The 15240-nt window shown below is 45.5% G+C and overlaps 1 protein-coding gene and 1 pseudogene across 12 annotated transcripts in view; both read left to right on the forward strand.

The window, feature by feature from the left end:
- The first annotated feature begins 559 nt into the window (after positions 1-559).
- Positions 560-15240, forward strand: part of MTMR14 (myotubularin related protein 14) — a 45329-nt gene continuing 30648 nt past the window's right edge. For 10 of the 12 annotated variants that reach the window (XM_047850024.1, XM_047850027.1, XM_047850035.1 and 7 more), the window contains exons 1-5: positions 560-835; positions 2974-3122; positions 8172-8280; positions 14759-14834; positions 15113-15173. In XM_047850024.1, coding sequence (XP_047705980.1) covers positions 680-835; positions 2974-3122; positions 8172-8280; positions 14759-14834; positions 15113-15173 — 551 coding nt within the window. In that variant the 5' untranslated portion in view covers positions 560-679. Of the gene's footprint in view, positions 836-2973; positions 3134-8171; positions 8281-14758; positions 14835-15112; positions 15174-15240 lie in introns of those variants that run through there. The other 2 variants (XM_047850036.1, XM_047850034.1) reach the window with 2 other exon arrangements.
- LOC125161090 (60S ribosomal protein L13a-like) lies at positions 11774-13922 on the forward strand (annotated as a pseudogene).

Raw genomic sequence — 15240 nt, forward strand, 5'->3', positions numbered from 1 at the left:
CACTTCTTTGAATGTTTCAAATATCCCATTAACAAAAAAAGAAAAAAGAATATGGTGCTTTTCAATTATAGAATTTTAACACAGTTATGACTCCCGTTTCCTTTGATAAAATGGGTTGACTATAGGAGCATTATAATCACAGGGACGTTTTGAGGAGCAGTGCAAAAACAAGTGCCTTATGAAATGCTGTTTTATTATTACTTACTATTATTACTATGATTGCCAACACTAACTAGTTGCCTTCAAGCGTTCCCTCTTCCTCTTCCTGCAATGGTTTATTCCAGTCTTCCTCTTCTTTCCCATAGTTCCTTCCTCCTCGTTCCCGTACTAACACCCCTCCCGCAGCCTCAGTGGTTTAGCCCGGCTTCCCCAGGGGAAACCCCGAGGGGCGGAGCAAGAGGGATCTACGAGTTGCCCCGGCTACCTCTCCCTAGACCACTTGGATCGCTCCGCATTTGGAGGTGGGCCGGTAATCACGGGGCAGGGCGCGAGTCCCGGGCTCGGATTGGCCAGGGCCGAAGTAAACATCCGGCAGGGTGGGGCGGGGCCGGAAGTGGAAAGGGAAGGCGGTGGCTGAGGCTGTTCGGGAGGTTTCGGAGTTGGTGCCTCCAGGTGCCATGGGCAGGGCTGAGGCGCGCTGAGGGGTCGTGGGGTGCTGAAGGGGAAGCAGGGCTGGGCCATGGCCGGCGCTAGGGCAGCCGCTGCCGCCTCAGCGGGGCCCTCGGCTTCTTCGGGCAACCCGCCGCCTCAGGAGCCAGGGCTCGGGGAGCTGCTGGAGGAATTCTCCCGGACTCAGTACCGGGCCAAGGACTGTAGCGGGACGGGCGGCTCAAAGGTGAGTTCCAAGGTGTGATAAGCACAAAGAGAAGTTCCTAGGTTTGAGAAGTTACAGACGGAAAGGCTGAGGTCAGGGATCAGAGGAAGGAGAGCGGGAAGTTCCCGGGGTCTGGACCTGTAGAGTAAGGGTCGGGTTTAAAAACCGGAAAAGAAGGAACTGGTCACACAATGAGCCAAGAAAGGACGTCCTTTGGTTTGAAACAAGGGGTTTGGAGGTCAGAGCTGAGGGATCATGTTCAGAGATTAGAGAGGGGAAGGCGAGGAGGGTTGTTCCCGTGTATCAGATGTGGGTACAAAAGCCCCCAGGTTTAAATGGTCTAGAGGATTTCTCCTGGTCAGAGGTCAGAGTGGAACCGAGACAAGAACCGGGTGTGTTGCTTCCTTATACAGGCTTAGCGTGACTTTAGACTTAAGCTCATCCCTTTCCTTCCCCTAGCAGGAAAACAGCCCACACTGTCTCTATTTCTTTATCAGAAGCCAGTCTCAGTTCCTCTTTTTTCTCCCCTTGGGATTCCCTTTAGTCTCCTTATTGCCAGATCTGCAAGGCATCCAGTCTAGTAAGGCCATTCCCATCCTAGGTACTGTTTGACAGTCAAACAGGAATCTTGGGAATCCTCCTCTTATTCCTCACGCGCTGTTGGTAAGTTTAATATCAGGCTTTCTAGTGGGTTCTGTTCCATTCTGAGCCATGGAACTTAGGGAACCGCTGGAGCATACTGCACTTGGCATCATTCTATTCTCTGGAGTAACCTAGGGGAGACTTCAGTAATGATGGGACTTCCCCACTCTCCAAACAACAAAGTGTTTTTCAGAACTTAGCCTGAGGACCACCTGTTTCAGCATTCTTTGTTTGTTTTTAACTTTATTTATTTTGAGAGAGAGCATGCAAATGAGGGTAGGGGCAGAGAGAGAGAATCCCAAGCAGGCTCTACACTGTTAGCACAGAGCTGCATGCGGGGCTCAAACCTACGAACCATGAGATCATGACCTGAACTGAAGTCGGACATTTAACTGACAACCACCCAGGTGTCCCTGTTTGTTTTTTTTAATTGTTTTCATTTGGATAAATAAACTTTGGTCTGTGAGTTATTTTTTACTTTATTTTCTTAAAGTTTATTTATTTTTGAGAGAGAAAGTTGAGTGCGAGCACGAGTGGGAGAGGAGCACAGAAGGAGGGAGAGAGAATCCCAAGCAGGCTCCATGCTGTCAGCACAGAGCTGGATGTGAGACTTTATCCACGACCCTGGGATCATTACCTGAGCCATAATCAAGAGTCGGACACTTAACTGAGCCACCCAGGTGCCCGTTTCAGCATTGTTAAAAATAAAGGTTCCTTTCTCCGATCTATTTCTACTGAGTCAGAATTTCTGAGGGGGGCAACTTGGATTTTACATTTTTAAATAGGTTTCATCATGATTCTCATGTATCTTAAAATTTGAGAATTCCTCATCTAAGCCACTGTGAGTTTTTTCCTCTTCCATCTTATACCCCTGAAGATTAGAGTGGTTATGAATTAGACCTGACTTTCACGACATCTGGCCTTAAAGCCTCTCCAAGATTCCTGATCTCTTGTTGACTTCTCAAGATATTACATGTCTTATGCCTTTTTTCTAGTGGACCTTTCCCCGAACTAAACAAGAACAGTTTTAAGAGAAGCTCTTCCTTCTATTTGACAAATAAAATAGAGTGTAGGGAGATAGCCTTGTATGTAGCTTTTACTCATTACAACAACTAGAATGTCTAGGTACTTGTTTGTGGCTGTAGAATGGGGAATAATCTGGAGCCAAGGGAAGAAAATGGATTAGTGCTAAAGTAACCTAGAGCAAGAGTTCTTTATATTTTATGGATTGTGGACCCCCTTGAAAATCTCATGAAAACTGTAATCCTTTCCTTGGAATGCTTAACAGTTTCACTGCAACACTGAGGGGCTTAGAGACCCTCCCAAAGCATACTGCATATAGATTAATGAAATACACATCAGGGCCTGTGTCCCAGCAAAGTGTCTCTTCCAGGCATTGAATAATAATCACTGAGGCACATGTCATTCCCAGTGACCTTTCCAGGTCACGAACTGTCTAATTCTCATACTCAGAATCCCAGAATATTCTTTATGCTCAGGTGTCCTCCTCTGTGCAGGTTGAGCGCATTGAGAAGAGATGTCTGGAGCTGTTTGGCCGAGACTACTGTTACAGTGTGATCCAAAATGTGAATGGGGATATCTGTGGCCACTACCCCCAGCACATCGTGTTCCTGGAGTATGAAAGTTCTGAGAAGGAGAAAGACACGTGAGCATCATGTAACTAGAGTGTGCCTGTCTGGGGAGGCTCTGACAGCTCATCCACTGAGTCAGGAAGTTTGCCACTGGGTGGGGAGCTGGGCGGGGTAGACTCACTTTCCTCAGGTTTGAGGCCTTCTTGGTGTCTTTGGTTCATTCAGGGTTTGATAAGTTAGACTGACAAAGTAGTATGGCATAGAGTGAGTGGTTGGAAGTCACAGTAGTGGACTATTTCTCTCCTACCTAGCGCTCACTGACTTAAGACAGCTTATTTCACACCTCACCTTTCTGAACCCTAGTATCCTTTTTTTAAGAGAGTATGGGTGGGAGGTATGCTGTGTCAAAGTTCTTAAGAGCACTTAACCATATGTAGAGCTTAAGAGCCTGAAGTCTGTAGTCAGACTGCTTGAGTTACACACTGGCTGTATAACTATCTTGAGCAAATTATTTAATCTTTTTGTCTCTTCATTTTCTCATTGGCAAGTCTCTGCCTCTGTTTAGAAAGTGGCTAGTGCAATCCCTGATGATAAGTGGGGCTATTACAAGCCTGACGTATTTATTGTAAGAATCAGAAATAAGAGCTACTGTTTACTGAGGGCCTACCAAGGCCTGAGTGCTTTCTGTGGGGTAACAACAGGTGAAACAAAAACAGATATATAAGGCACCTGCCACAGGATACAACCTGTAGGCTGTTTGACACTAATAAATAATCACAGCCTGGAGGCTCCAGGAAATGCTTTATGTTGATCTCTAAGTTTGTTCCCCTAGTTTCCGTGCTTGCTGCTGATTTTAAGAGAATCCAGGAACTATTGTTCACAGGATCTGTGAAAGCACGGCCCTGTAGGTGAGATATTATGATGAGTGCTATAGTAGAGTCATGCTGTGCAGTGTGGCAGGCCCTCGCTATTCAAAGTGTCCCTTCAGTGCACCCAGGAACTGGCTGGAGACTCTGAATCTTTGGCCCCAGAGCCACTGAATCAAAATCACAGCCTAACGAGATGCCCTAGTGATTTGGATGCACATTAAAGTTTGAGAAGTGCTTCTGCAGACAAACCAGGGAGAATGGTTAATTCTGCCTGGAATGTGTGTGTTTGGGAAGACCCCATGGTAGAGAGCCTCTTCAGCTGGAATTAGAAGGATGAGTCGCAGTCCTGACAAGTCCTAAAGGACCAATTTGTATATGGTCTTGATCCTCAGGCCAAGGAGTGTGGACTTGTGGGTGTTAGTGGTTTTTATTATGTTAGTATCCCCTAAAATCATAGATTTTGGGGCCCCTGAATCAGGATTTCCAGAATCTACATTCTTAGCCCCCTAGATGAATCTTACATATGCTGTAGCCTGAGAGCCACTGCTATATGCCACAGGGAGTCAGAGAAGGCTTTCGAGCAGAATAACCAGGTCAGAGGAGTTTAAAGACTAAACCTTAGTTTCCTTATCTGTAAAACGTAATGTCTACTAAGTGTGCCGTCTCACGACGTTGTGGTGGGGTTCACTAAGAAAAATGAATGTGTTAGAAAAACAGATTGTATGTAGATGATAGAAACTGTATCATATCCCCAGTTGTGTAGCTTAAGAACCCCAGGGATCTCTGAGCCTAAAGATTTGGGCTTTGTGATGGCTCCGTTATACATGGTTTCTGTCTCTTCATAACTTCTTTCAGAATTAGGTAGACTCACCATCTATAAACCCTTACGCTAAAGTTTCTGAACAAGATCTCTTTTTCCTTGCCCTCGCCCTCCTCTCCACCCCCTTCACTTTTGGCTGGTGGTTTTACCTTGGTGCCCTGATGGCATTCTGATATTAAGCTCAGTTGTAGTCAGGATGGTGCTTCTCCAAGCAGACTCTGAGTGAATCACCTGTGGCTTTAGTTATAATGCAAAATCTGATTCAGTAGGTCTGACTGGGGCCTGAGCTCCTGCATTTTCTCACCAGCTGCCAGGTGATACCAGACCACCCTGTAGTAGCAGTGCTTAAGGAACTCAGTCTTGGTGACCTCACAGAAGCTTTTCCTGGAAGGAAACCAATTCAGTGCTGACTCAGTCTAGCCCTTAAAGAAGAGGAAACTAATAATGTGTGTTGAGTGCCTACTGTTTGTCAGGTGTTAGGGTTCCACATAGTAGCTCACTCAAGTCCTGCACCTACTCAGTGAAGTAGGTAGTATCACTTCCCATTCATTGTACGGAAGAGAAAGTTAAAACCCAGAGAAGTAACTTGCCTTTCCCTGAGATCACAGAAGTGGTAAGCAGGATGGGTTTAAAATCTGTGTCTTCCTCACTCTGCTGTGTCCATCTGTCTGCCTTTTCTTTCTGTCACCACCACACTTCTTCCACCAGCAGGGTCGCCCCTTCTAGGCCAGGGCCGTGGTGGTATATTCATAACCCTCAAGGAGTTATTGGAGTTTGTTTTACTTTTTACTCCTTCTAAGGCCTTGAAGTAATTCTGAGTGGGCAGTGCTGTTGAAGAGAAGGCAGTACATGCATATTCAGATGAGAGGAAGCAGAATTTTTTGTTTTTTTAGATACCTGGCTTTGGTGTTAATATGACACTAATTAGACCCCATTACACAGGATAGAACTGGATTCAGGAAGCAGTTTAGTTCTGTTAATCCCCCTCCCCGGTTTAGCCCATCATCTGGGAATAGAAGCCTGGACAGGGATCTCTGAACAGCCAAGACATGTGTTTGTCAACAAGAACTCCTTGAGCTGCTGCCATGTGGCAGTCCCCAGGGATGCAGTGGAAGCCCTGCCAGATAGATGAAGTCCCTCCTCTTAGGTCTTGTGGGTAACAAAGACCAATAAATAAGCAATGACAGTGTAACAGGAGACGGAATTAGGGGATGTACAGATGAGGCCTTGGGGGTGGTGGTTAAGTTCTGTACCTAATTCCCATGTGGGAGGGGCTGGAGGCTCCCCCACACCACCAATTCTTGGACACCAGTTGGGTGTCCTATAATTCAGCTCAATTCTGCCACTGTCTACCCAGAGATAGCATCAGATTGCACAGGTTGATAGCTCAGTCCCACAAGACCAACATAAATATACAAGCCAACATTTATTCACTCAGTTCTGAGTATCATGTGCCAGACACAGCTCACTGCTTAGCACTGTAAGAAAAAGATCCTAAGGCCAAGAGATAATAAAAATAAACAGGAACCACTGAGAACAGAAACTGAATCAGTTCTTTGAGTAGGAGAACCAGCAAAATAAACCACCTAGCCTAACCAGAAAAAAAGTATGCCTGCTTCTACATTAAACGACTGCCCAGAGCCCCTACGAGGGAAATACTGGCATGTTCTCCATCTTGGTTTTGTGGAGTTTGTGGAACGGATGGTCTCAACCTGGGAGAATCCAATGCAGTTTCAAGGCATTTAGAACTCAGAGGGAGCTGCTGTTGTGACTAAGTGAGATTCTGTTGCAATAGATGGTGCTGACCAGATCTGTGAAAATGGCCTGAAGCCACCAGAACGTGAGAGGAAGACTGTTGTGGACAGTATTATATGTGCTCTCTGTTTCGTATTTTCCTGGCACCTAAGTCCAATTAGATTATTTTGTACTGAGGTACCTTTTTATTTCATAGAGAAACTGAGTGAGGGGAAGTGGCAGAACTTGGTTTTCAGTGAGCCATGAATTTTCTGGGGCCTGGTGGGGGGCCAGTGCCACCCTACACACAGCTTGAAGAACACGCCAGCCTCTTCAAGTTTCCTTTCTTCCTTTCTTCAAAAAGGGAAAAAAAAATTACAAAAGTAACATCTTAAATCAGACCTTACAGAAGAATACGCCATGGGAAGTGTAAATTCTGTTCCTTTACCCCCTTGTTGTCTTCCAAGATCATCAAACTGTTGGTCCAGGTTTTTATCTGAAAACCCCTTTTTAACTTCAATTTCAGACCCCCACTTGATAGTAGTTATTTTTTTAGTAACTATGTCTTGTGAATAGATCTATGAAGACGACTAAAAAATCAGCAGTATTTCTAAAAGACTTTATTAATCCCTACAACATCCATATAGGCCTAAAAAGATACCACAGATGCGTAGGAGGCATTGAACTTATGCATTCGGAAATGGTTATTTGTATGTGTGTGCCGTGTGCAGTAACATGGGTGCCTAGAAGGATTAGGACATAGAAGGAATTAAATGCCCTCTAGGACTTGACCTGGAAGTGCAGCCCTTGTAAGGAGGGAACAGGAGTGTCTTCTCTCCCTTCTGCTCACTTGATCTACTTAGCTTCCCACTCTTTAACTTTCCTGCCTCTCATTTCTTGTGCAACCAGAAGCTCTGACTGGCTGATGTGGAGTGTTTTGCTCAAGATGGGTAGGTGAGTCTTTAAGAGGAGACCCTTTTTTTTTTTTTTTTTTTTTTTTTTTTTTTTTTTACGGGTCTACTGATTTGACATGGGTGTGCCTTGCCAGAGCTTATCTCTCAACCTGACTCCTGTTTTGGAAGTTCCCTTACCACACCCACTGGATTAACTACTTTATTTCTCCACGCCACACATAGCTTCTTTTTACTTCCATTGCTCCAACATTACCTGCCTTGTTTGCTGTTTGGACTGTTAGAGACAATTGGGATGTTGAGGAAGTTTCAGAAGCTTGTCACCATGTGAGATGTGAGCCTTCAGCTTACCCTGCCCCCTGAAAGTTCACAAAAATGGCGCTATGATTTCCATACACTCCCCAGGGCACCTATTGTCCTATAATGGGAGGAAAAAAGTGTACTTTAGACATGGTCAACACCCAGTTTGCTGTGTGTGTTTCTGTTTTGTATCCCATGTCTTCAAAGTAGCTCACTGTTTTTTTCATCTTAAAGCTTCTAAAACCAGGATGACTTAAATTTTAATACCTGTAATACAGCATTTTTTTTCTTTTCCTGAAAAAAATTTATCTGTGATCTAGAATTTAGGGATTAAAGCATTTACTAAATTCCAAATGAGTATTGACACACACATATGCAGACCTCTCATGGGGTCTTTGTGAAAACACACACACACACACACACACACACACACACACACACAATGCCCACTTAGAAACCAGCCTGACCTGTCTCTTGCCTGTGCATTAGGTTTCAGAGCACCGTGCAAGTGAGCAAGTTGCAAGACCTCGTCAACCGTAGCAAGACAGCCAGGTGCAGAGGACGGTTTGTGTGCCCGGTGATCCTGTTCAAGGGCAAGGTAAGAACGTACCATAGCCTCACACTCTCTGAGACCTTCTTCAGGGTAACTGGCTTAATGCAAAGTGTAGGGTTGTCTTGTTCTTGGCATTTGCCAGCCCAGTGTTAGGTAATTACTGCGTGCCTGGTGCTGTGCAAAGCAGCCCAGAGAAAACAGACCAATTCTTACACCACCTTTCACGGTAGTCTATGTAGGGAAGGGATAGTCACACCAGAGTATCCCACCCTGTGTTTTGGAGACTGCCTAGGTTCAGATCCTGGCTCTCTTCTTTCTATACAAGGCCTCAGTTTCCTCGTCTGTAGAAGTAGGAATGACAATCATACGTACATCAAAGGTTTATGGGGTAGATTAGATCAAGTAAGTTAATACATTGTTATGTGTTCGTTCTTTCAATCATATAATTTACTAAGTGTTTATTGAATGTGTATTATGTTTCAAGCCATAAGATACATCAGTGTGTAGACAGTCTTTACCCTTATGGAGCTTATACTCTAGTGATGGTTGTTAATTTGGGTCCCCAGTATGGTCTCATTTTACCTGTCTTTTCATAATCCTTTAATGTAATGGATGGTCTCGTTTTGCAGATGAAACAAAGGGATTAAATAACTTCGCCAAGTTTACCAAGAGAGCTGGGGGGTTGAACTTACCTGGAGTTCCCTCAGGCTTCCACACTGAAATTTAGGGCCCTGCGGTGTGGTGTAAGAGAAACACAGGGCTAGCAGTGTGGATTGAGCCACTGATAGCCTCATTTAGAGAGCAGGACATAGCTTGAGAGCACCGAAGGAAAAACAATGCTAGCCGGCAGACGGGTGGGAGGGTTTTCTGAGCAAGTGATGCAACATGGGAAAAGGCATGGAGACAGGAACTAGAGTGGCCAGGATGCCTCCCTCACTGAAGTGGAAGGTTCATGCCAGGCCAGAGCATGGAAGGGACTGATTGCAGGAGGCCAAATGCTGACCATGGTGCTTGCATTTGCCAGGAGAGCAGTGTGATTTTTGAACAGGGAAATACAGGATGAAAGTAGCTTTTTCAGGAGGATTAGTCTAGGAGGAGCGGACTGAAGTAGGGAGAGCCTGGAGGAGGGGAGGGGAGCAAACGCAGTCTGTTTATTCAGTGGGCAGATACTTGAGGGCACATGTTGCAGTCCCAGTGTCTTGCAGAGTCCAGCTGTGGTTATCCAGTGGGTGGTTGAGTGCCAGGGCAGCGAGGAGGAGAGATGTGAGCCTTGTTTGGACCCCTTTGTGCCTTTCTTTTGTAAAATGGGAGAAGGGCAAATGTGAAAGGGGGTTAGGAAAGGGGACTTGAATGAAGGCTTCCTTGGGAAGGTATATTTTAGGGAAAGCTTGTATGGAAGCTCCTGAAGTTGATCACCTTATAGCTTTTTGTGCCCCTTCCCCTTTTGGGAAGTTGGCATCTTCCTGCAAGTTACTGAACTCCAGTTTAAAGACCACTGCTCTGTGGAGCATAGTGCTTGTCACTAGAAATTATATAGGTAATACTCAAACCAGTGTTTCCCAAAGTGTATTCCAGAGAACAGTAATTTATTTATTTATTTATTTATTTATTTATTTATTTATTAAAAAAAATTTTTTTTTTTAACGTTTATTCATTTTTGAGAGAGAGAGACAGAGCATGAGTGGGGAAGGGGCAGAGAGAGAGGGAGAAACAGAATCCGAAGCAGGCTCCAGTCTCTGAGCTGTCTGCACAGAGCCCGATGCGGGGCTCGATCTCACAAACTGCGAGATCATGACCTGAGCCGAAGTCAGACACTCAACCAACAGAGCCACCCAGGTGCCCCCCAGAGAACAGTATTTTAAGGATATGCTTGTGAAAAGCATTCTCTGTCACACAGTGATAGTAGATTTGGCCTAGCCTCCAGGCTGCAAATTCAGAAAGTATGTTGGTACATGTACATTAATATAACAAAGGCTCTGAGACATCTTGTAGCTGAGAGACCTGTGTAGCTTTGTCAAGTCTGGTGTTTCTCATTTGTCTGCAGACCATGAGTAAGGAACTTTCCTGAATGTGTTTTGGAAATGCCACGCTGAACAGCTGAACAAGTGGGGTTGCTGAATGGCAGATTGTTTGCACTTACAGACTAGACAAGTCTATGAGAAAAGAGCCCTAAACCACCTGATTTCAGAGGAAGGGCAGTGAATAGAAGGATTATTCCAAGGAGTCCTTGGCATTCATAAATGTTTATGAGGGCTTTGCCATTAATCCCGGTTTCTTCTCCTATTACACCTTCTTGTCCAGGCGGCGTGATACCGTTTCATACCCTTTGGCTTCCCCTGACACAATCGGTGTTCGCTCACTTTATGCCTCCCTACAGTGTGCTTCGTTCTGCCTGTGTGTTTGAATGTCTGTAATTTCCTTTCTGCCTTAATCCCTTTGAGGACAGGGGCTGTGTCTGACTCTTGTCCTTCCAGCACCTAGCAAAGTACCAACTTGGCTTGTAAGTGCAAGCTTAGCTACTACTCTTGGATAAAGCAAGAGTGGGCCCTGTGCTAGTGTCTAGGGTGACAGAGATGAATAAGGCAGTCCTTGTCCTTGTGGAGCTTAGTGAGTGGCAGGCAAGTGGACAGGCAGTTGAGAGCAAGGTTAGGAAAGGTAGGAGAATGGGATCTCATCCTCGGATTTGTGGCACACAGCAGGCTCTTGGTAACTAGTGCAGTGATGGCAGTGTTTGTTACCAGAACTTCTCTGCTGGGTTCAGGAAGGCAGGTATATTAAGAAGTGCTTGCTTCTTCAAAACTCACTTCAGTGTGGCTAGTGCCACTAAAGAGCTAAACATTTGATTTTATTTCAGTCAATTTATAGCTGAAACAATAATAAATTTTTTTGGTTAAACAACACTATTTGGGGGCAGGACTGCTTTTCTCTTTAAATGCTAAAAGTAAAGGGGCATCTGACTAGCTCAGTCTGTAGACCATGTAACTCTTGTCTCAGGGTCATGAGCATAGAGATTACTTAAAAAATTTCTTTTAATTAGTGAAAAAATTGCTAAAAGTAAAGCATTCTAGTTTAGCTGTGCTGAAAGTGTAAACTACAGATCAGGTTTTGAAGATTTAGTACAAAAAAAGTAAAATATTAATGGTTTTTAAAGTGATTATATGTTGTTGTAATATTTGAATATAAATGGGTTAAATAAGATTCATTACCAAAATTTTTAAAAGACAGTTCAAGCATTTAAGGGTAAGATGTTCTCCCATGCCATTTTTTCCCCCAGTACTTGTATCTGACTTTTAGACAGTGAAAATTAGGACACATCATCTTTCTCTTTGTTTCCTCCTGTAAGAGATGAGGAACAAAGGTCTGCCACTTTTTTCCCTGTGCCAGAGTTGGTTACAAGATGAACAAATCCTACAGAGCGATGTTCCTTGTGCAGAATTAGAGGCCATTCATAATTAGACCAATGGAGGGCATTCACAGTGCATCCTGATTTCTCAGTCAAGCTTAAAGTGCAGAAATGGCGGGGTCATGGATTGGAGCCATGAGGCTGAGCAGCAGGAGTCAGGGGTTAGAATCTGCAATGCAGTACAGCTTCTGCCAGGTTCCACCTCAGGACCTTTCTTCAGAGGGGGTTGGTGCCTCACTTGGGGAGTTAGCCAGCTCACCCTCTCTCTTCAATCTGATGAGTCCTCTGGGCCCAGATCTGACTGCCTGACTTACCGAAAAGGCAAGGACAGATCTAAGAGTATGGGAGAACTGGGACAGAAAGAGGTATCTGAACCTTGAAAAGAGTTCAAGAAACAGTCTCAAAACTCCGGAGCCAAAGACAGTGTGTGCGTGCTCTGAAAAGATTTAACAGAAAATATGCAAAGAGTGAGATTTGGTGCAAGCAACTTAGGTGATGGGGGGAGGGCAGGCATGAGAACACATGCTGTTCAAATGCCAACAAGCTTTCCCAAGTGGCTGCTGAAGGCAGGTCCTGGTGCTCAGTGGCCGACACTGTCTCCTGGGCCAGCTGGTGGCCATCGTGGCCAGGCAGATGCTGTTGGGGTTGAAGGTCATTGTTGTGCCCTGTGAAGACATCAGAATTTCTGGCAATTTCTACAGAAACAAGTTGAAGTACCTGGCCTTTCTCCACAAGCCAAGGAACACCAACCCACCCTGTGGCCCCTACCACTACAGAGCACCAAAATGGATCTTTGGGTGGACAGCGTGAGGCATGCTGCTCCACAAGACCAGCCAAGGCCAGGCTGCCCTGGACTGCCTCAAGGTGTTGGATGGGATCCCGCCACCCTATGACAAGAAAAAGCAGGTGGTGGTTCTTGCTGCCCTCAAGGTTGTGTGTCTGAAGCCTACATGAAAGTTTGCTTACCTGGGGCTTCTGGCTCACGAGGTTGGCTGGAAGTACTGGGCAGTAACTACCACCCCGGAAGAGAAGAGGAAGGAGAAGGCCAACATCCATTGCTGGATGAAAAAGCATCTCCTGAAGCTACAGAAACAGGCTGGAAAGAACCTGGAGAAGAAAATCGACAGATCTACAGAGGTCCTCAAGACCCACAGACTTCTGATCTGAGCGTAATAAAAATGACTGTTGATGCCTCAAAAAACAAAAACAACTGTCAAGTTGAATGTGCCCTCCCTACTTACCGTGAGAGTTTTGTGGGTTCTAAAGCTGGGGATTGGCTCTTCCCTGCTCCAGTTCTCCACTTCCCTGCTTCTGCTTACTGGAATGGTCCCTGCAGAGCAGGGACTCTTAGTAGGATCTAGAGATGGGTCCGTGGACGGACTTGGGAGAGTCTAGGAACCTCTAAAATGTGAACTGTGGTATGTACATTTTTTTCTGGAGACAGTTGCTCATTTTCATCAGATTTTAAAAATGCTTGTGGACCCAGAAAGAATGAAGCAGCCCCCATGGGAGTGCATCCTGCTCAGGCCCAGGTCCTTAGTTGCAGGCTTCCAGGACAGCCTTCCCGCAAATCTCTTGTCCCCAGCCCTAAAAAACCACCCCACCTTCCTCAGGTGGCATCCAGGTTGCTTTTCTGTTACCTGCCCTCTCTCTCAGCCTGCCACTACCTCTAGAGAGCCAGAAGATGACCTGGTTGCTCCCACCCACAGCCCTTTCCTTATAGCTACATAACTGTTTCTTTCCCATTATCTAACAGCAGAAGCCGTCAGGCAGTATTTTCACAGTCTTCCAAGGACGCGCTTTACATTGCCAGTCTGTGTAACCCATTCAGGAATGAACCTCACCCCTCTGTCAAATAGCCGCCCCTCTCTCTGGTGTGATCTCCTATCCCCTCACTGCCACTCCCAGCCTTTAGTGAAACTTGGGGATGCTTGCATATGCAGTTACAGCTACTACATTTCCTTGATAAGGAGGAAAGAGATGTAATTTCTTTAAAAAAAAATATCCCCCCCACATTTCTCCCTTAATTGACCCACCTGCTTCAAAGGTTGCTCACCCCTGCACTGAACAGTTCCATATGCTGCTCAGCATGCAGGGTTTGGAGGTAGGTGGGTCTAGATGAAATCCCAGCTTGCCCCTCATGGTATGACCTTACACATCACTTCACCTCTCTGTGCCTTTCTTCTGTGAAGCAGCAACAGTGCATGCCACCTGCCACATCTACCTCATGGGCTCATTGTGAAAATTTAGTGAGACGATAGTGTAGGGCGCCTGGGTGGCTCAGTTACGCGTCCGACTTCGGCTCAGGTCATGATCTCGCAGTTCGTGAGTTCGAGCCCTGCCTCGGGCTCTGTGCTGACAGCTCAGAGCCTGGAGCCTGCTTCAGATTCTGTCTCCCTGTCTGTCTCTCTGCCCCTCCCTCACTCATGCTCTGTCTCTTTCTGTCTCAAAAATAAACATTTTTAAAAAATTAAAAAAAAAAAAAAGAAGATAGTGTAAACGTTTCATTGCCAAGCCCAGCACACATCCATATGCAGCAACATCAAAACTTACACATGTGACTGCCACTAAATCTAGCCATTTACCCTTAGTTATGCTTTGGTGCCACCTGTTTGGAAGAGATACACCTCTTGACAGAGGATGTAGATTAAAAATTCCAGGCATACTTTAGACTGACTACCGTGGCCTCGAAGCTCATAAGACTTTGGGGAGTGCTCCTGGACTCAGAAAATGGGCCTAGAAAAATCTGAGGAGTTCCAGGAGTTCCTCCGACCGTGCACACTTGAGAAAAATATCTTGACCCGTTGGCCAGAGGGTGCAAACTTGCAGACGTAATGTACAACAGAATGATTATAGTTATTAATATTGTGTTACATGCTTGAACATTGCAAAGAGAGGTGATCTTGTGTTTTCACCACAAAAAAAGATTGTATGCTAATTGTATGACGTGATAGAGATGTTAATGCTATGGTGGTAATGGTTTAATAATACATGTGTGTCAAATCAGCATGTTGTACACTTTGACGCAAATATTGTATGTCCGTTCTATCTCGATAAAGCTGAGAAAAACAAGAACAAAAAAACCCAGAAAAGCATCTGAAAATGTTGTTTCTTTCCCAGCACATTTGCAGGTCAGCTACCCTGGCTGGATGGGGGGAGCTATATGGACGCACTGGCTACAACTATATTTTCTCAGGTAAATGTTGAGCCACATCCTCTAAGAACAAGAACCAAGTTATAGAGAATAGCCACCCATGCCACAGTGGCATAGGTAGAGAGTTCGAGTAAGCTCTGGAAAGACCAGGGGCCTGGTCTTCACTCAGGGAGATGCTGGGGTAAAGTAGACTGCCAGGCATATGGGGGATCTGGGCTGACAGACATGTAGAGCTGGAGCAGGGTGGGAGGAGCCTGGTCCAGAAGCCCCTGGGAGGAGCCCCGTGCAACAGCCTTGGTGCTGACAGGTTTCTCTGGCAGGAGGTGCAGATGATGCCTGGGCAGATGCAGAGGACATCACAGAGGAGGACTGCGCTCTTCGGTCAGTGCCAGGTTGTTATTGGTCTGGGCTTATATTGGGGATGGGGTCAGTGACCATTAGTGGCCAT

The sequence above is a fragment of the Prionailurus viverrinus genome, chromosome A2, assembly GCF_022837055.1.
Source record: "Prionailurus viverrinus isolate Anna chromosome A2, UM_Priviv_1.0, whole genome shotgun sequence".
NCBI classification, from domain to species: domain Eukaryota; kingdom Metazoa; phylum Chordata; class Mammalia; order Carnivora; family Felidae; genus Prionailurus; species Prionailurus viverrinus.